Source organism: Mytilus edulis, chromosome 3 (assembly GCF_963676685.1).
Source record: "Mytilus edulis chromosome 3, xbMytEdul2.2, whole genome shotgun sequence".
Lineage (NCBI taxonomy): Eukaryota > Metazoa > Mollusca > Bivalvia > Mytilida > Mytilidae > Mytilus > Mytilus edulis.
Window position 1 is genome coordinate 6,403,211 of NC_092346.1, and position 21,775 is coordinate 6,424,985.

The 21,775-nt window shown below is 30.3% G+C and overlaps 2 protein-coding genes across 5 annotated transcripts in view; one reads left to right on the plus strand and one right to left on the minus strand.

The window, feature by feature from the left end:
* Nucleotides 1-764: 764 nt before the first annotated feature.
* LOC139514140 (tRNA pseudouridine synthase Pus10-like) lies at nucleotides 765-21,342 on the minus strand. Its single transcript, XM_071302916.1, has 19 exons — nucleotides 21,280-21,342; nucleotides 18,105-18,236; nucleotides 17,485-17,604; nucleotides 16,786-16,872; nucleotides 16,291-16,325; nucleotides 14,047-14,158; nucleotides 13,615-13,676; nucleotides 12,790-12,841; nucleotides 12,340-12,413; nucleotides 11,409-11,494; nucleotides 10,958-11,083; nucleotides 9,862-9,918; nucleotides 9,147-9,223; nucleotides 5,720-5,775; nucleotides 5,096-5,213; nucleotides 4,159-4,202; nucleotides 2,795-2,893; nucleotides 1,580-1,679; nucleotides 765-883 (listed from the first exon to the last, which is right to left on the minus strand). Exons 1-19 carry the CDS (start codon nucleotides 21,298-21,300, stop codon nucleotides 824-826), a joined length of 1,518 nt encoding a protein of 505 aa, XP_071159017.1. The 5' UTR covers nucleotides 21,301-21,342; the 3' UTR covers nucleotides 765-823.
* Nucleotides 21,311-21,775, plus strand: part of LOC139514132 (ral GTPase-activating protein subunit beta-like) — a 50,125-nt gene continuing 49,660 nt past the window's right edge. Inside the window, exon 1 of one of the 4 annotated variants that reach the window (XM_071302890.1) lies at nucleotides 21,311-21,425. The gene's annotated coding sequence lies outside the window, so the exon portion shown is untranslated. The remainder of the gene's footprint in view (nucleotides 21,426-21,775) is intronic. The other 3 variants (XM_071302894.1, XM_071302891.1, XM_071302892.1) reach the window with 3 other exon arrangements.

Below are 21,775 nucleotides of genomic sequence, written 5' to 3' on the forward strand. Positions count from 1 at the left end.
ATAACCAGGGTTTATAGTCTTCAACCGCTAAAAAAATCTAGTCTGCCCTTCCACGAAATATTTAATTAGAATTTTTATAAATGTTTATGAATTTTCGAAAATTCCACCTGACAACCGATCAGACAATAGTTTTAAGTTGAATCAATGCAGACAGACAAGATCATTAACTAAATTTATCGGTTTCTGAGAGAAAAATTGGCAGCGCGTCATCCCTACAATGGCTTCCATTTCTACGATTGTGAAAATGAACTGGCGTAATGGGGAGATAATTTTGACGAAGTAGAATCCTGACTGATGAGGTACATGGACCAATAAATTTTTCAGGATTAAATTACACTAAAACTAATGCCATCTGAAACATAGGTCTCTGACTTGTCAAGACTATATTGCAATGAATCTGTAGGCTATCTAGTTCAAAGGATCACAAACGAACAATTGTTCCATTACTGGAATTGAACTTGTTTGCCTTACAGTTTAATAAGTTCTTCAATTTAAAACATTATAAGTGCATTGGTATTAAGATAGAAAAAGACAAACAACAGTTCACAAAACACAACACAGAAAACAAAGACTAAGCAACACAAACCCCACCAAAAACTGAGGTAATCTCTGGTGTTATAAGGAGTTAACCTTTGCTGTATGTTGAAATCCTCATTGTGACTTTTAGATGAAGAACAGCAAAATTGTTTGCAACAACACTAGAAACTTCATATCCTTTTCTTCCATGATATAAATCTGATGTACAGTAATAAGATTGGAATAAACTATTTCATTCATTTTTACTTTATTTTTAATGAAATTTAAAAATTAGTATTAAATATGACTAATGTTCATCATTTGTGTGGTTATTCTCTAATCTTTTTGGCCATTCCAACTCTACAGACTGAAAAGAAAAGAACATTGGTTGCAAGTTTTTTCCCTGAACCCATACTGCAAACAAACTTAATTTCTATCCGACAAAGCACATATGTTTCTGTATGTCAGTCAGTAACAGAAATAAGAATTTAAGATATAGTATTATATAGCTTTAAACAAGAATCTGTCCATATGATGCCATGCTCATTATATATTTCTAAGTTCCGTACACATGAAATAGGGTTAAATCTAATTTTGCATTTCAATCGTAAGTAGAACAGGTGTACCTAGTTTTAATTTGATGTGACCACAACTTCATTAATAAAAAAATACTTTGACTAATTCTCATTTGAATTGTTTACATTTGTCATTTCCAGACCTTTTATAGCTGTCTATGAGATATGGGTTTTGCTCGTTGTTGAAAGCCATACAGTGACCTATGTCATTTGGTCTCTTGTGGAGAGTTGTCTCATTGGCAATCATACCACATCTTCTTATTTTTATATTTGACCTGAAACTTTAATCTGATACAGGACAGATGGACAAATGGACAAAGAATGAACCAACTTATATATCACAGACCAGAAATTATAAAACATAAATGTTTTTTTTTTGTATTGTAGAGGAGTATAAAAAGTATCAGGACTGATCACACTTTCCAGTCTCATTTTTTGAGTAAATAAATAAATTGCATTAATTACTGAATCAATTACTAATACAATACCTCTACATCTAAAGTTAATATATCACACTCCATGTCCAGTAAAGTACACATGTTGGGTGTTGATCTACCAAAATCTCCATGCACAAATTCTTTTATATATCTATATGCAGTTAAGGAAACAATCCATGATATAAACAGTATGTTCGAGGTGAAACTATTTGGCTTTTACGAGGGTGACAATTATTGATCTAGTATACATTATATTGAATACTTCATACCTGCCAAGTTTTCAAAATGCCCATGGGGGTTTTGCGTGAAAGATGGCTGCCATACTCCTAAAAAACCTTCATGTTGTTTTTTGGCTTCTTCATACTTTTATATGCCTCAATTTATTGTAAAATTAATTGTTTTGTTAAAATTGTGGACACAATTGCTCTTTAAAAATTTCAATTTGGGAGCCTCCCTGGGGGAAATCCCCTGCAAATAGTGACAGTTGGCAGGTATGATACTTGTGAATGATTATTTCTTGTATGACTTAAACAAGCCTAGCTGTTTTTGAGGAAAAAATATTGTAATGTAGAAAATGTACTTTTTAATAAGATTCTCAATGAATTATGTTCCCTGGTTGGGTAACTTTCAATACAAACAGGGTCACATAATTTTATTTAGATAATAAATATAAAATAAACTAGCAACTTTCTAGAAGAAACTAATTCAATCAAGCTAAAATCAAATATCTATTGTGAACTCATTTATCTCTTTATTGAGTGAGTACTAATTTTTGTTGATACTGGAAAGTATTTTTTTTGTGGATATCACAAATTATGCATGCACGCCAACAGGAAATTTGTAAGTGATTTAAATTTGTTAATCTTTGCCCAATAAATCCACTAAACTATTAGTCTAAGCACCCAACAAATGGTTATGAATTTGCAGTTATTCAAATATGTATATATAAAGGTATCCATAACAAAGATACAACTTAAACCAAATTTGGTTTCCAATGCACAAATCTATTACTGGATAAGTGGTACTTTATCTGTTGCTGATTTCAGAAGATAATCCTTACAGGTAGGCATTCAATGGGACATAACTCTGTAGGAGAAATGAACAGGTGTTTTAAGTGATCCTTTTAAAATAGAACTATCTTTCCAACTAATTTAATGAATTTTTAAACCCCAATGATGTTTTACTCAACTTGATTTCTACAATTCTTTAGCTTCTAAAGTGTGATGAAAGTTAGTGTACATATAGCTTGACTAATGTAAAGGATACGTTCCTGCTTGAGTATTGAGAAGAAGTATAAAATGATGGTCATCTTGTAACTTGGCAGACATACTGTGAACAGTCCTTTCTCTAGTGGCTAGTGGTCGTCTATAAACAGAAAAAGTATACTATTATGTATTTACACAGAGAAACAATGTTTTATGAGCATTTCAAACTTGTGAATCTTTAGTTGTGAATAGTTCAATAGTTTTAGTCTTAAAATTATTAGACATTTTCCTGCTAGGAGAATATATATCTTAAGAAGATATTTTTGGTGCAAATTGAATGTAGCTAGGAAACTAATATGCTATCTAAAATTGTGCAATTTCTACAGTTCTTGGCTTCCATGACTGTTAAATGAATGACATTAATAGTTAAATGTAATTTAATAAAAAAAATATAACAGAACAGAACATTCATCTCGTTTCAATGAGTAGACACTGGAATGGGGGTATCTAAGTTTTTTTTTCTTGTTTTTTTTTCTACATAGAATACTTTTAAATATGAAGCTTCTTTAACCCTTTCGCCGATGAGTCCCGGTTTACCGGGATTCACGCTTCAGACAGCTGACGACGAGTCCCGTTTTACCGGGATCAGAATACATGTTTTATATTTCCCGCTCAAAACAGTGCAAACATGAGTTATCTTTCTTTGATGAATACCCGGATGAAAGTGTAAACATGGCGCTTCCGTTTGTTGAAAACCGTGTCAAAATCAGAGGAAATTTACGGAATTTACGAGAATTTGAAATGAGGGAACATTTTTTTTGAAAGAATATGGAAGAATTGAAGCCAAACTAGTATACTTTTTTGACATAAAATGTCGTTTTATGTACAAAACACTTGGAATGGACATCGTTCAGTGTGAGGAATTTGTACAGCTTCATAAAATTTTTCAAAAGTTTGCCATTTTGGGTTAAAAAATTACGATTTGGGGTCAAAGAGCAGAATTTTGAGAATTTCACCTAGATAATGCAGAAAATTTGAAAATTTGAATATTTTAAGAGGAAAAAATTATCAAAACATGAATAAAACTGTGAACATGGTGTTGGTGAATGAAATAAATACACAAATAACTTCAAATAAGTTTGTATTGACATTTATTATGAAGATCTCCCACTTGAGCCAGGGAAGCCATCGTCTCAGAGTAGCTTCTGTCTGGGCAGCAATCGGTGAAAGGGTTAAGAAAAAAAAATCACAAAAATTCTGATTTCCAAGGAAATTCAAAACAGAAAGTCCCTAATCAAATGGAAAAATCAAAAGCTTAAACACATCAAACGAATGGACAACAACTATAAGTGCAGCTTATGATTCATAGACAGAGGATAGGATAATTGTCAACTTGCGATCTCAATTTTAAGTCCTTGAACATACCTGTGTAGGACTCTTATTGGTGTCTTTTGCTGCATGACCAAATCCTGTAAGGAAATAAGAATAGAATTTCAAATAAATACCACTAAACGAATTATTTCCATAGCAAACATCTACTATGTTTTAGTGAATAACAAATTAAGATGCAATATGTGTAAACTTGCAACAGGTGTGATAGCTGGTTTAAATTTACCAGACTGTTTCTGTGGTTAAAAGGGATTCTGTGCAGAAAAATGACCCTGACTCAGATTCTAACTTATGTTAACTTAACCAAAATGTTCATATAAAATAACATAGAAATCTGTTAATGTACAAATTTAGAAACCCTTGCCTTACAAATTTATCGACACAAACCTCCTTTGATTCATCCTTAAAGACATATAAGACATACCAACACAAATACAGACTGTTGCTTAATGTTTATTGCATAAGCTTCTTTTGAAATTTAGGTTTTAATAAAGAATCTCAATAAAAATGTTTTTTTGTTAATATAACTATAATTATATGAAAAATGTATAAAATTGACTATTGATCAATTAATTGATTGATTGTAATTAAGGCCACTTTCAGAAAAAGTGCCTATATTGTGGAAGTCACTTTTTTGTTGGTTGTAAATAAAGATTGGATTTGAGCACACCTGTCACATGAGGGTTCGAACTCACGACCACAGTGTTAAAGTAGTTGAAACTAGGTCACTGAGGCCCCATAAAATTAATAAAACTTCTACCTAAATTTTTTGTCACATATACATGTATATATATAGCATATTCTAACCCAACATACCATAATAGAATCTAATTTTAACAATTTATCAGCAGTAAGAGGTCCAGCAGTTGAAACTACATAGACCAGTCAGTCACAGAGGCCTTATTAAATTTTATCAAACTTCTACCTTAATTTATTGTCACATGTATTATAAGCATATCTTAATCCAACAAACCTTGATAGAATCTAATTTTAATAGTTTATCAGCTGTGAGAGGTTCAGCAGCCCAACACAACGCTGAGTAACATTTGGTCTTTTCCATTTCTCCTTCCTTTAGATTGTTTGTTTCTTCTCTGTAAAAACAAATGTTCACTTTAAATTATATAGTAAATACATCATTTATTTTGTGACTAAAATAAGTTAACTTCTGAAGATTATTTTTCAGTAACAAAAACTACTAACATATTTTCTAATTATTTTACTAAGATTCAAATTTGTATTTTTGTGGACATTTTATCTCTGATTTAAACCTTTTAACAGCAGACTTTGAAACTTTTCATGTAAATGTTACTTTATAGCTTGCTGTTTGGTGTGAGCCAAGGCTCTGTCTTGAAGGCCATACTTTGACCTATAGTTGTTTACTTTATATAAATTGTGACTAGGATTGGAAGTTGTCTCATTGGCACTCATAACTCATCTTCTTTAAATATTTATATGTGATTTTTTAGTTTCATGTCAATAAATGTTTCGTAAAAATTAAAGAAATAACAGCTCTTGAAACAAGTTTTTTACTTAATTGTCTCCAAGATAATTTCACTAAATGGTCCCATAATGAGGTAAGGTTAATGCAGTACCTTACTTTGAAACAATCTGTAGATCTTGAACTTTCACATCTGTGGAATTTTTGTTGATTTCCTGAAAATTAAATAAACAAAATAATATGACATTATATAGATAAAACATAGCTGAGTGGATAATAGAGCTGATTGTTACCCTGAGAAAACATTGTTAACTGCAGCAAAGCAAAGGTTAACAATGCCTTTTCAAAGGGTAACAATCTGCTCTATCACCCTTTAAGCTTTGGGTTATTTCCTTTATTAGACTGCATGTTTGGTTATTTACTTTATCATACTGCATGTTTGGTTATTTACTTTATCATACTGCATGTTTGGTTATTTACTTTATCATACTGCATGTTTGGTTATTTACTTTATTAGACTGCATGTTTGGTTATTTACTTTATCATACTGCATGTTTGGTTATTTACTTTATCATACTGCATGTTTGGTTATTTACTTTATTAGACTGCATGTTTGGTTATTTACTTTATCATACTGCATGTTTGGTTATTTAGTTTGGTTATTTACTTTATCATACTGCATGCTTGGTTATTTACTTTATCATACTGCATGTTTGGTTATTTAGTTTGGTTATTTACTTTATCATACTGCATGTTTGGTTATTTAGTTTGGTTATTTACTTTATCATACTGCATGTTTGGTTATTTAGTTTGGTTATTTACTTTATCATACTGCATGTTTGGTTATTTAGTTTGGTTATTTACTTTATCATACTGCATGTTTGGTTATTTAGTTTGGTTATTTACTTTATCATACTGCATGTTTGGTTATTTAGTTTGGTTATTTACTTTATCATACTGCATGTTTGGTTATTTAGTTTGGTTATTTACTTTATTAGACTGCATGTTTGGTTATTTACTTTATTAGACTGCATGTTTGGTTATTTACTTTATTAGACTGCATGTTTGGTTATTTACTTTATCATACTGCATGTTCGGTTATTTACTTTATCATACTGCATGTTTGGTTATTTAGTTTGGTTATTTACTTATTAGACTGCATGTTTGGTTATTTACTTTATCATACTGCATGTTCGGTTATTTACTTTATTATACTGCATGTTTGGTTATTTAGTTTGGTTATTTACTTTATTAGACTGCATGTTTGGTTATTTACTTTATTAGACTGCATGTTTGGTTATTTACTTTATCATACTGCATATTTGGTTATTTACTTTATCAAACTGCATGTTTGGTTATTTACTTTATTAGACTGCATGTTTGGTTATTTACTTTATTAGACTGCATGTTTGGTTATTTACTTTATCAGACTGCATGTTTGGTTATTTACTTTATCAAACTGCATGTTTGGTTATTTACTTTATTAGACTGCATGTTTGGTTATTTACTTTATCATACTGCATGTTTGGTTATTTACTTTATCATACTGCATGTTTGGTTATTTACTTTATTAGACTGCTGCATGTTTGGTTATTTACTTTATTAGACTGCATGTTCGGTTATTTACTTTATTAGACTGCATGTTTGGTTATTTACTTTATCATACTGCATGTTTGGCTATTTACTTTATTATACTGCATGTTTGGTTATTTAGTTTGGTTATTTACTTTATTAGACTGCATGTTTTGGTTATTTACTTTATTAGACTGCATGTTTGGTTATTTACTTTAGCATACTGCATGTTTGGTTATTTACTTTATTAGACTGCATGTTTGGTTATTTACTTTATCAAACTGCATGTTTGGTTATTTACTTTATTAGACTGCATGTTTGGTTATTTACCTTATCATACTGCATGTTTGGCTATTTACTTTATCATACTGCATGTTTGGTTATTTACTTTATTAGACTGCATGTTTGGTTATTTACTTTATCAAACTGCATGTTTGGTTATTTACTTTATCAGACTGCATGTTTGGTTATTTACTTTATCATACTGCATGTTTGGCTATTTACTTTATTATACTGCATGTTTGGTTATTTAGTTTGGTTATTTACTTTATTAGACTGCATGTTTTGGTTATTTACTTTATTAGACTGCATGTTTGGTTATTTAGTTTGGTTATTTACTTTATCATACTGCATGTTTGGTTATTTAGTTTGGTTATTTACTTTATAAGACTGCATGTTTGGTTATTTACTTTAGCATACTGCATGTTTGGTTATTTACTTTATTAGACTGCATGTTTGGTTATTTACTTTATCAAACTGCATGTTTGGTTATTTAGTTTATCAAACTGCATGTTTGGTTATTTACTTTATCATACTGCATGTTTGGTTATTTAGTTTGGTTATTTACTTTATTAGACTGCATGTTTGGTTATTTACTTTATTAGACTGCATGTTTGGTTATTTACTTTATCAAACTGCATGTTTGGTTATTTACTTTATTAGACTGCTGCATGTTTGGTTATTTACTTTATTAGACTGCATGTTCGGTTATTTACTTTATTAGACTGCATGTTTGGTTATTTACTTTATCATACTGCATGTTTGGCTATTTACTTTATTATACTGCATGTTTGGTTATTTACTTTATTAGACTGCTGCATGTTTGGTTATTTACTTTATTATACTGCATGTTTGGTTATTTACTTTATCATACTGCATGTTTGGTTATTTACTTTATCATACTGCATGTTTGGTTATTTACTTTATCATACTGCATGTTTGGTTATTTACTTTATTAGACTGCATGTTTGTTTATTTACTTTATCATACTGCATGTTTGGTTATTTACTTTATTATACTGCATGTTTGGTTATTTACTTTATTATACTGCATGTTTGGTTATTTAGTTTGGTTATTTACTTTATCATACTGCATGTTTGGTTATTTACTTTATCATACTGCATGTTTGGTTATTTACTTTATCATACTGCATGTTTGGTTATTTACTTTATCATACTGCATGTTTGGTTATTTACTTTATTATACTGCATGTTTGGTTATTTACTACTTAATAAATTTCACGTCTCATACACTCAGTCATTCCTATTAAGCAAAGAGCACATATGATCAAGCATATCCATGAAGGGTAATAGAGTAGTTGCCATGGGATAAATCAAATTGTCTCCTTCATATTAACCAAAGAAATCTGGCATCTTGACATGAAGTACAAAATGTATAATAATATATACTTTATGATATGACATACCACCCATTGAAAAAGACAAACCAAAGAAGTACATATTTTACACGAAGCATTTCCTATGCATATCTGTAACTTGGTAAATATGTTAAATATTTGGGCTATTTTAGAATCAAATGAAAGCTTCAGCACTATGGATGGTATAACTCAACTAAAACTGAGGTAAATGCAAGTTATTTCACTGGACCTAATCATATTTCAACAGCAAATGATTTCTTAAATAGTTATATAGCAATCTTAAACAGAACTGATCAATTGCTAGAAAATCAATAAAAGTATTAAATGTTACTTCATAGCTAACTTAGATACACCTACATGTTGTAACAATATCATTTCTTCTTCTGTTACTGTAATTTTTCTTGGATTAATCATTTCTACAACAAAGGGCCGACCTGAAATAAAAAGTAAATATAAAACCCAATTAATTAAACAACAATCAAAACATCATCTAAAAATAAAATGTTTCAATTTGCAGTACATTGTATTTAAATTTAATCTCACATTTTGATCAGTAGTAAGGGATTTTCGATAAAATGTGCACAATATTTTCTCAGGTTTGTACATTTAAAAGTGATATCAGTTGCACAGTTTTTGAAGCCAAGTGACTAAAAATCCTAAGTAGTGCATGGCCAATTTGTTTGTTCATGGGGTGCAAAGAATTAGTAATTTTCTGTTCTTTAAATTTCATTAAGTTATGCAAAGAATTGATTGACATATTTTCGAAGGTTTGAATTAAGTGTTATTTTCTTTCAATATGTTCTATTTTCTATGTATGTATACCTATATCTTTGTTGGCTTCAAATTTACTCGGATATTTAATTTTGTGGTTTGCCAAAGTCTGCCTTCAAGCCTATAGAAAGTTTGTAATTCCTTAAACATTTAAATTCAGGGTTCACATGAACCTGCAAAATCCAGGAAAATTGGGGTACCACTAATTATAAAAAATCCACAGTACAAGCACCAAAGAAAGACAATTCTTGTATAAAACTATTGAAAGGGAGAGAACTCTTTAGTAGGAAGTGATATTTACCTGAACCTAACATTCTCACATCTACATCCTCTCTACCTGAGGCTGAAAATCTCCCTTCTGAAATGATAATAAACAGTCTAACTTTAAATTTCATTTTATAAACCCAATAATTTTTCAAACCAACAAATACGAAAGCTGATTATTTCACATGTGTATCAAACAAGATTGAATTTTATATATATACTCCTACTTTTAAATGAATTTTTTTTAATTCACTCTTTACAAAACACTCCTTGCTTTAACTTCCTTGTGTTTAATATAAATGGCTCAAATATACTGTAAAATCAGAAATTAGTGCTGCTTAAAATGTAATAGGGTTATTATCACAATTGTTTTAACTTGCATTTTGAAATTTTTTATATGAATTAAACAGGATTTTTCTCAATATTGCAAAAATTAAAATAGCATTTTTGTCTAAAAGACAAAATCGCAATAATAAAGCACATAATAATTTCTGAATCTACAGTAATGGAAAGGGGGTATTTAAGATAAAGAGGGGAAACTTACTAAGACTGAAACCCCTAAAATAGGTTGTAATTTTAAGTTTCATAATATGTCAGGACCATTCAATTAAAATGGACATGTGAGGGTAGAAAGGGAAATTATATTTGTGGACTTAAGTTATGGATCATTTTTGGCATTATGCACCTAAGAAGTGTCAAAATATTTTCAAAGAATGTAGGTTGGTTCTTAGATGATTTTTGAAAGTCCTTATCTATCCTCCAACACCCTTTTTAATAAAATAGAGCTGATTCAATTGGTATTCCAAAATGCCTCTTTTGATATAATCTACCCAATTTCTTTCTGTTCATGATTATTTGAAAAACAATACAAGTTGGTTATATACAAACCACCCCCTATTTTCCCCATCCAGACATCTCCCCTATTTTCAAAGATAGGATACTGTAAATTCAGAAATTATTGCATGCATTATAATTGTGATATTGTCATTTCAAAATGGGAGTTTAAATTATTGCAATTACAATCCTGTCACATTTTTATCAAAAATAAAAACATTGCATTAATTTCTGAATTTATAGTAGTCATAACATGATTTTTGAATCTATACCATAAAGCAAACAGACAATCCTTGTACCTTCATATCTGAACGTCTTTTTGATAAGATTACAAATTTCTTCTTCCACTGAGGACACGCCTTTTCTTTTACCCTCTATAAACCATGGTGTCTGGCTCAGCTCTCGACTGTATTTGTTATATCTACCTGTAAAAGTTTTTTTTTATATTGTAAATCAACCAATTTTCTGGAACCATTCATTTTCACATTTGCTAAGAAAAAATTCATTGAAAATGATAATTCGATGAACAGACAGGATTGTGGTTTGAAATGAAAACTTAAACACATCCCTCTTCATCTGTGTAACAAATATTCAATAACAATTAACCAACTCAGCTTAGATACCATGAAGTGGCCAGGATAGAAATTTTGTATTTGCACCAGACTTTTGTTTCGTCTTCAAAAGTTTGAATGTCTCTTAATACATTTAAGACATATAAGAAAACTCTTTACTTAAATATAGTCTACATACCTGCTACAAACACTGGTTCATGAGAACATTTAATGTCCAGAAAATTACATGAACTTTTAGGTGGTGATGGTGGAGTCTTATACAACCTAAAATTATACAAAAACAATATTAAATCATATAAGGGTCTTCCTTCATCGTAAGTGGCTGACAATCAAGATTGAATTTTTTCATGATTATTCTTTTTAGGGACTATAGTATGTTTTTTCTACTTAAGGTGGTACTTAACACCTTAACTAAATCTAATTTGGCTCGTTTAATTTTCTTAAAATTTTGACAAAGTATTTACTTTGACCCTTTGACAAAAATATTAAAATTTCAAAAATTTTGAACCAACTGTTTAATCAGAAAATTTACACTGGTTATTTAGTAGTTTGACAAACACTTATTTTGATCATTGAGAAGCTTAATATTCCCTTAATAATACGTCATTAAAACGTTTAGCTGACTTTACAGAGTTATCTCCCTGTAGTGTTAGGTACCACCTTAACAGTATGTTTATAAATAACATAAAACTGTTACTTGGATAACAAGACTACAAAAAAGGAAGAACAGAACATTGACAAACAATCTTAGGATTGTGCAAACATGTTTAACCCTCCCACATTCTGTATGTTTGTGCATGTCAGCAGCCTGTAATTGAGTGGTTGTTGTTTGTTTCTGTGTGTTACATATTTGTTTTTTTTTTATTTCTTGTACATTAATTAACTTTCTCGTTTGAATTGTTTTGCATTTGTCATTTCACTGCCTTTTATATCTGACTATGCGTTATGAGCTTTGCTCATTGTTGAAGGCTGTGCAGTGAAATATAGCTGTTAATTTCTGTGTCATTTGGTCTCCTGTGAACAGTTGTCTCATTGGCAATCATACCAAATCTTCTTTTTTATAATCAAAATCTCACAAAAATCTTATGAGACAGGATGATTTTTCTTACCTTTTAAACAAATCTTCTGACATACTGTCTAAAGCTTTTATAACATTGTTCCTGGTGAAAGTTTCATCAAGGTTCTGAAAAAATACATTTTTAAATATGACAAATATGAGATCAAGAGATAGTAATACATTAATTCTAAAGATATTATAGATGACTGTCAAATTTGAGAATTTGCCCATACATTTCAGGTATCAAAATGTTTAATAAAAATTTGAAGTAAGATGTTAAAATAGTTTGACAGCCTCATTTATGCTGAATGACCTAGATGTAATACTAAATTATTGGGGAGTGAGCCCATGGGACACAGATGATGCCCCTGCTTGCATGTACGTTATAACGTTTTAATGGAACATAACTCAAGAACTGTGTCTTAAAAAAATAGATCTGCATAATTTATTTGGTTTAAATAAGGGTAATAAATGTCCCTATTTATTCTGTTAGAAAACTCACCCTAAAGTTTTTACTTTTTCTTTTGATAAATATATCAGGTTTCTCATCTGAACTGAAAACAAATTAATATTTTTTATCCAAAGTCATTATTATGAATTTCAATGAAGTAAAGAATTAACATCACTTTATACCAGCAAACAAAAAGATAACATTATTTGGAATCAGTAAAAAAATGTTGTCCTTAGTGACTCCTTTCTTTCAATGTTTTACTTTTATTGTTATTTTTTTTTATCATTCTAACAATTCTTTTTTTGTGTTTCAAGTAATATAGTTTATCAAATTAAAAAATGTTTATCCCATAATGCATTACTGGTTGAACAAATCAGTAAAATACGTTGTAAGTTTAAATTCTCATATTTCTTATTCTAATATGACATGCTTCTTTCGCTTTGTGAACAAACCCATGCTCTAAATCCAATAAAATGTGTTTGCACATGTGTATATTGACTTCTTTAGAATAAAGAATTTTATCAAATTATCATGCATTTAATATATTTCCTTAACTTTAAAACACTTTCAAACTCTTAAATACTGACATGATGTTACTATTCATTTATTATGACTGTAATGTGTTGCATTCTGAAATAGACATATTTGACCTAGATACGACAACCGTTCATGCAGGCTGTTCAAACTCCTCCCTCTGAAAAATCACAGTGCCAGCCGTTTGCTTCTTTACAAACAAAATGGGAGGTTTATGGAAGAGCCTACACAATCACGAATATAATGCCTTACCATGTTAAAACTACAAAAAATATAGCTTGCATCAATTATTTCTTAAATTAAAACAGGTTCTGAAAAAAATTTAATAAATAATTGACTTACAGGAAAGCACATTCTTTGTCTGATCGGTCATAGTTAAACAACACAGCTATGTCAAACATACTCTGAAATATATTACATCACATTATTAGAGCATGAAGGATCAAACATACTCTAACTGTTGGTTTTCCTGTTTAAAATAGTTTTACACTGGTCCTTTTTGAGGCCCTTTATAGCTTGCTGTTTGGTGAGATCCAAGGCTCTTTGTTGAAGGACGCACCTTGATCTATAACGGTTTATTTTTACAAATTATGGCTTGGATAAAGAAATTTTTCATTGGCACTAATACAACATCTTCTTATATCTATTTATATACAACATCACAGCTATGTCAAACTTGTTTTTAAATTAAATTCATATTGAACTTAAATGTACAATAAACTCAAATAAAACAGCAACCCAACAATATAAGACCAAACTTAGTAGTCTGCTTACCTTTTGATCAAATGGAACATTGATGAGATTAGATAACAATGGACCACACCTTAACTTCCAGGCTTCTTTTATCGATACAAAATCTTGCAATGTCATAATTTCGTATTCATCTCTGAAAAATATTCAACAAAATGTAAAATGAAAACTCTGAATTTCAGTTGTACAATACAGAGAGTAGGAACTGTTATAACTGTCAACCAAATTCATTTTTTAAAATTTGATGCTTTTAAGCTTTTTATTAGGTTCACCTTTATGGAGAAGATGCATGGAAGGCTCAATAAACAAAATGAGAGCAAAGGATGCATAACACTTGTATAAGACAATCTACCAAGTTTTGCTAGAAAAAGTTTGAACCTAGTTTCTTTTTAATTTCTATATTTATCATAAAAAGGCTGTTATAGATCACTTCAGTATAGATTCAATAACTAAGTTCTTATTAGAAAGAGAAGGAATATGGTTACCATACCCGTAGCCAGGGGGGTCTAGAACCCCCCCTTGAAATCAAATAAGCACTGTTAAAGTAAACGTTTTGTTCAAATTGTGACTGTTAAAGTCGAGTTCATGAGTCCAACGAACCCCCGGGCCTGGTTACTAAATTAAATATAAAATGTATTGCATTGAAACTTTCAGATCTTAAGTCCATTCTATAATATATGTTTATATAAATTACCTAATTTCATATCCAAATATGCATTTATGTACATGCACTTTATGTTGGGATGAATTATCTCCCCTGTTTACATTTCAAACAGTTTGTATAAATTTGTTTAGAGATAAATTATCTCTCTTGTTTATATTTCAAATACATGTACATTGATGATATTTTTATAGATTTTTCATCTAACTTACATATGCAATTTACCAATAAAAAGACATAATGCCAATTAAGGTATTCTTCTAACTTATTTAACCCTTTCACCGATTGCTGCCCAGACAGAAGCTACTCTGAGACGATGGCTTCCCTGGCTACTATTGCTCAAGTGGGAGATCTTCATAATAAATGTCAATAAAAACTTGTTTGTAGTTATTTGTGTATTTATTTCATTCACTAACACCATGTTCACAGTTTTATTCGGCATTATCTAGGTGAAATTCTCAAAATTCTGCTATTTGACCCCAAATCGTAATTTTTTAACCCAAAACGGCAAAGTTTTGAAAAATTTGATGAGGCTGTACAAATTCCTCACACTGAACGATGTCCATCCCAAGTGTTTTGAACATAAAACGACATTTTATGTCAAAAAAGTATACTAGTTTGGCTTCAATTCTTCCATATTCTTTCAAAAAAAATGTTCCCTCATTTCAAATTCTCGTAAATTCCGTAAATTTCCTCTGATTTTGACACGGTTTTCAACAAACGGAAGCGCCATGTTTACACTTTCATCCGGGTATTCATCAAAGAAAGATAACTCATGTTTGCACTGTTTTGAGCGGGAAATATAAATTCAATTCAAAGTTTTATTGCCATATAAACTATACAGTTTGTGACATATAACACAACAAAAACAAATAAAGACAATAACTAAGTAACTCAATATATATACACAAATTCAGGTAAATATTAAAGGGTCCCCTGTCCTCAGTTCCATTGACTTTTTTATAAAGGATCCTAGTTTATTCACTTGTGTTGGTGTTGATGGGTTAAGTATATATATAACTTTGTCATTGTCAGTGAGATTAGAAAATGAATTACTTTCTCTGTTAATGCAATTAAAATATGTTAATCTAATATTTGAATTATGAGAACAATTTATTAAGCAATGTCTCTCATCATCTAGTACTTTGCATTTTTTTGCAAAAACTCTCTTCGCGAGGAATTTTAAAATGCCTTCCTTTTTCAATTAATAATGAATGGTCACTGATTCTAAGTTTTGTAATTAATTTTCTAAATTCAAAGTTTGGGTTAGAGAGGTAAAGTTTGATCAATAGATTTGGCTCAAGTCCTTTATAAAAATTTAATTTAAACATGTATTCTGATCCCGGTAAAACGGGACTCGTCGTCAGCTGTCTGAAGCGTGAATCCCGGTAAACCGGGACTCATCGGCGAAAGGGTTAAATGAAATTATACATATTTTGCTAAATAACACAACTGCTGCACAAAATGCAGAACCCATTGATGTAGATACTAAAATAGAAAGGACTTTTAAAAATAAAACTCTTGATAAAGCAATAGTTTGGCATATTCTGATTACACCTTTACTTATAAGAAATAATTCTTCATAATACAAAATAGGAATCACTTACTTAAATTTGTCTTGTAAATGTATTAAAACAGAATGCTGAAATAAAAATAAAAAAATAATCAGAAAATCAAATGAGAATGTGATCTATAAACCAGCCAATTGCATCAAGATATCTCATAAGAAAATGTAAATATTTACGAAATAATATGTTCAGCATTTATTGTACAATGTTTTACTTGTTTTTTGCTAGATCATTTATTTGACCCAAACACTGCCCAAAGGTAGAGACAGACAGTAGATAGGTAGGAATTTACTTTTTTTTTTCTTCATTAAACAGAAAATTGAAGAGTCAGATGTTTTTTAGTCTTCATGCCTGTTTAATTAAAAAAAATCTTTTTCGCATCAGGGACAATAACAGATTTAGAGTAGGCAGCTATTTTCTGGGTAGGTAGGGTAAGGGCAAACAAACCTATTCTTTTTTTATTGCCTCATTTAAGAACTTTGTGTATACTTGTAGTATCTTAATTAACTCATAAATATGTATTTCCATCCTCACCTCTCTAACCAAAATACAAACTGGTATTGTCAGTGAACATATAAAGGTCTTGAATTCATAATCATCTTTCTCTACAGCATTTTTAATCTATAAAATATAAAAAAATATTAGTATCTTACAATTTTCTCCCAAAATATAAGATCAGCAAATGTGTTTTTTGTGAAATCTAAATAAGATGTGATGATCAATCATGTGGCCTTACTTTTGAGCACAATACAGTGACTGAGCTTGTTCACAACAATGTTTGTTTTTGCTATATCATTTTGAAATAAAAAATAAAAATCTATACATATTTTGCCCCAGCTAAACAAAGTTAAAACTATCCTTTTTCATGCAATACAAATACAAATGTACCATGTTAAAATAAGGGTGATTTTAGTAAAAGTATAAACCGATGTGCATGTAGATAAATTGATTGCTGGTTGTGAACAGCAATCAAGCAATATAAGCTATATTCTGGTGGCCAGTTTTTATTGATGGAGGAAGCCAGAGTGCATGGATAGAACCATCAACCTTTGGCAGTAAAACTGACAAGTCTAGATTTGAGACAAATGCACTTGCCATGGGCTAGGTTCAAAACTCACAACCTCAGTGTTGACAAACTGGTGATACAGTACATGAACCATTTAGACCAATAGTCCACCGAGGCCCTAAACTTCTGTAGACAAATCCAACTTAATACAGGAATGACAAACATACCTTCTGTAGAAATTCTTCATCTATATATGTCTGTAGTATACCTAAACAAACTGGACATGGCGTAGTTAATGGATACACATTTTCCTTCTTTAATATTGATTCAACCATCTTCTCAATTTCCTAAAAAGTGAAACATGCCTTTAGTAAACCCTATGTTATGTTAAGCTTATGTCTGTTGTTTTTGACATTTCATTTTAGAACTTCCAATTGTTTAGAACTTTTAAAACCAATAATAAATTTTTGATGTACCCTTTAGAAATATTAACCATTAATCATTTTGTAAACAATATGTGTATTTACCTGTGTTGTCTGTAAACAGTATTTTACATTGTGTATTTACCTGTGTTGTCTGTAAACAGTATTTTACATTGTTTATTTACCTGTGTTGTCTGTAAACAATATTTTACATTGTTTATTTACCTGTGTTGTCTGTAAACAGTATTTTACATTGTTTATTTACCTGTGTTGTCTGTAAACAGTATTTTACATTGTTTATTTACCTGTGTTGTCTGTAAACAGTATTTTACATTGTTTATTTACCTGTGTTGTCTGTAAACAGTACTTTACATTGTTTATTTACCTGTGTTGTCTGTAAACAATATTTTACATTGTTTATTTACCTGTGTTGTCAATCTGTAAACATCTCCTTGTCTTTCCCCAATGTACCTCAGTATGCATCTTGGACAACATCCAATTTCCCTCAATGTTTCAGTTATCTCCCTTAGTAAGTCAGCGTTTGAAGTTATCTTAGTCTAGCGAAAGAAATGAAAATCTCATGTAAAATCAACATGATCAAGGCGTTTGACAAAGATTTTTTTTATTTATCCAAATAATAAATAACTATTCTTGATTGCAAATCTAGTTTGGTTGATGTTGCACACAGATGATGTTTTTTATCAACAACTCTTAATTCTTCTTGAACTAGTGGTGTTTGGTAATTACAAACGTCTGTAACTCTGCCCATCTGATAATTATGCCCTTTCCTAAGTGGTGCATAAATTTCATCTACTATATAATTTTTACATCGAAGAAAACCATTTGTTTACATCATACAGTGTTCTCCCCAGGATTTTGGGATAGCACCAGGGTAACTCGTGTCGAAATGATTTGTACAATATGTTGTGTCGCGTTGCATCGCTTATTTTTTCTTCTTGTTAGTTTTTGTGCCATTACCTTTTTGTCTTTTGTTTTGTTTACTGTATGACTTTGGGTAAAAAAAAATACTGGTAAAAAAAGTAAATCAAACAGTTTGTATACTTTAATATCTTTTAAGAATAAATAACAGAAAGCACTTTTAGTCTCTAACTAGTCACTTTTTATACTTTGATCAAGCCAATTTTGTCCTTATACTTGTATAGTTACACTACACATTCCCCATTTTTGTTAGATTACACCATAACAATTAACGTTAAACAAGATTAAATTTTAATGTAGAACCGTTAGTAAATTAAATACTATTTTCCATAGCTTTAGACATCAATAAAATTATTATTAAAATCATTATTGTGTTACTTCATAATGGACATGAAGAGTATACTTATATTATCTATGTGGACACTTGTGACAGGTTGTCATGTCTAGCTGAGTTCCAATCATTGTAAATTTATTTTGTAAAAGTTGATTATTTAATACTCTTCAGCTATATATATGAAATGGATGTTTTCATCAACATACTGCCCTAGCTCAGTCATTAGATGTATAAAAGGATATACTACCTATTTAATATAAAATGTTTGTGCTTTAATAAAAGTATGATTGTCAAAAATAATTTGCAATATATTTTTGTTGGTATATTCAAAGAAAGTTTTTATCCTTGAGGTAACATCCTTATATATATAATTTTGCATTCAATTTGTACTTTATTTCTATTTCAAATGATGGATAATATTTTAGGAGCACATTGTTGTAATAAGCTAAATCAGGGGAAGTAACTCAAATTTTAAAAATACGCAAATCATTTATGACCAAAGGCTGGAGTAATAGAGTTTATTAACAAATGTCTGCTTGTCCCTCAAAAGTCTCATAAGTCTGTGATCATTAAGTTATGATCTCTTAATTAATTAAAACACAAGAATCATGTACATCGATTAAATCCAATCATCAAGGTTAACCTCAAAAGGTAAATCGATCACATGGTGTAAACAATCTTCTTGTCAGAACTGGATTGAACTGGTTTGAACTGGTCAATTTTCATCTGAAATGTTATACCCCACGGAAAGGTTTACCGTTATATGATTTTTTTTACCGATAATTTTAGCACCACAGTGAAAAATTATACATCGCGGCAAGACCGATACCACCACGGTAGAAAATTATACATCGCAGGCCCGTGGTCCTTTAAGGGCCTGGGGAGAACACTGCATCATATCTACATCAAAGGCAGATAATTCAATTTTAAAAACTATGGAAGCCAAAATAACAAAAATTAAAAAAATCTTTATAAAGATCATGTATCTTTAAGAAATATGCGTGATCAAGTTTGAAAAATGCTTTCTGTATTTTGGTGATTTACTTTAGATTCTATTGAATAGAAATAAAATATATTGACTATGAAATAAAATTTTGGGCTATTTATTAAAATCACTACTTACTGCACAGATTTCAAACCCATTGACAAGGATGATGGTGTCTTTAACTGCCAGAATACTGAATGATGATAATTCTCTTATGAGAATAATACTAACCATGCTGTTGACATTCTTATCTTTTTAACATCATATTTTTTTACTTTTCTTTATTTTCTGATCTTGAGATTTTTTATTTTTTTTTACATTTTTGGTTTATTCGTCTTTTTCACCAATTCCTTTGTCATATTGAATTGATTTTTTTAAAATTTTGTTCTTCTATAGTTCTTATCTTAGTGGTCCATAAATAAAACATCATTTCCTTATGTTCTTGTTGGTTAAGTTATAGTAAACCGGTCCTCCATACATGTGTACTACTACTACACATGGGCGAACTTACTGGACAACTGCACTTCCAAGAAAAACACAGGTGACTCATTTGTCTGATTTATTTTCAAATCAATTCTGATGTATCTTTACGGAAATAAGATAATATACATGTACGTAACATTGAGTTTTCAGTGAATAGATTTAAATAAAATTTGATGCAATCTGAATCTAGTCCAAATAATTATGACGTCTTGAAAGGCTATTATAATTTTTTTCTTTGACACCTTACTTCGACGTCATTATAATAGCCTTTCAAGACGTCATAATTATTTGGACTAATCTGAATTATGAAGAAAATTCCAGTATTTTTAAGTAGTGTAATGATTTTAAATTCTGGAATTCCTGAAAATTTTGGCAATGATGAAAAATATTTCCATGGAATTTTTTTTTACAACTGATGTCTTCCATAGGGGGGGGGGGGGGGGGGGTATTTCTGGAATAGCCCATTCTGTCTCCACAAGCTACAATTCGTGTAAACAAAAAACCTGGTAAAAACAGCTTTTGAGAAACATACCAAACTTAATTGCGAGTTCAAATGTCGATCATTGAAAGGCCAACATACATTAAAACCTAAATACTTAAGTATATTTTATCAATTAAAACTAGGGCGAATAAGATCTTGGGACGGGCCAATCTTGGGCGAATATATAATAGGGGCGAAATAACCCGATACCGTCTTCCCAATATAATCACACAACGTGTTTAACATATTGCAAGAATGAAAGGAGAAGAAATTATGTTAATAAACATAAATTGACCTTAGAAATAACACTTTTGGAGATATTTATCAAATGAAATTGCGCAAACAACATATAAAAGCTAATTTAAAAGTTACACGAACTTGAATTATGGGCGCAGCCATCTTGTTCTTTAGCGATTCTGTAACCGGAAGTTTTGAAATTACCTCCCTTCTGTTTTGGACTGACCAAACCCTACCAGAAGAGACTTACCAGATATGCATTTACCATAAAATCAAACAGAAATACGGTAATTTTGTAAAAGAATTTGACACATATATATACACTTCACATATTGCAGAAAATACACCATGATGAAAATAGAAACTGAATGTTTTTGGATGTACAAAATAATGAAAATTGTTGCAGCCGGACATCAGACTGAGTGAGTGAGTCTGAGGCAGAAATTTAGTGTTTATATTGCTGCAACATTTAAGAAAAATTATTATATTCCAATGTCATTGCACCTAAAAATCGTAAAACTTTGATTCTTTCAAACTGATCTTATAGGTGAGGCCTGAGGGTCGTTATGAGGGCAACTTGATGTCAAGTGTCATTAACAGATTAATGACGAATAACAGTAAAATTTTTGCCGAATGA

Coding starts and splice junctions, on each gene's coding strand:
- LOC139514140 (XM_071302916.1), bottom strand. CDS start 21,300: ATGGCTGCGCCCATAATTCAA. Junction 12,842..13,614: donor GACAAAGAATGTGCTTTCCT/GTAAGTCAATTA, acceptor ATTTGTTTTCAG/TTCAGATGAGAAACCTGATA. Junction 11,084..11,408: donor TGAACCAGTGTTTGTAGCAG/GTATGTAGACTA, acceptor AAACTTTTACAG/GTAGATATAACAAATACAGT.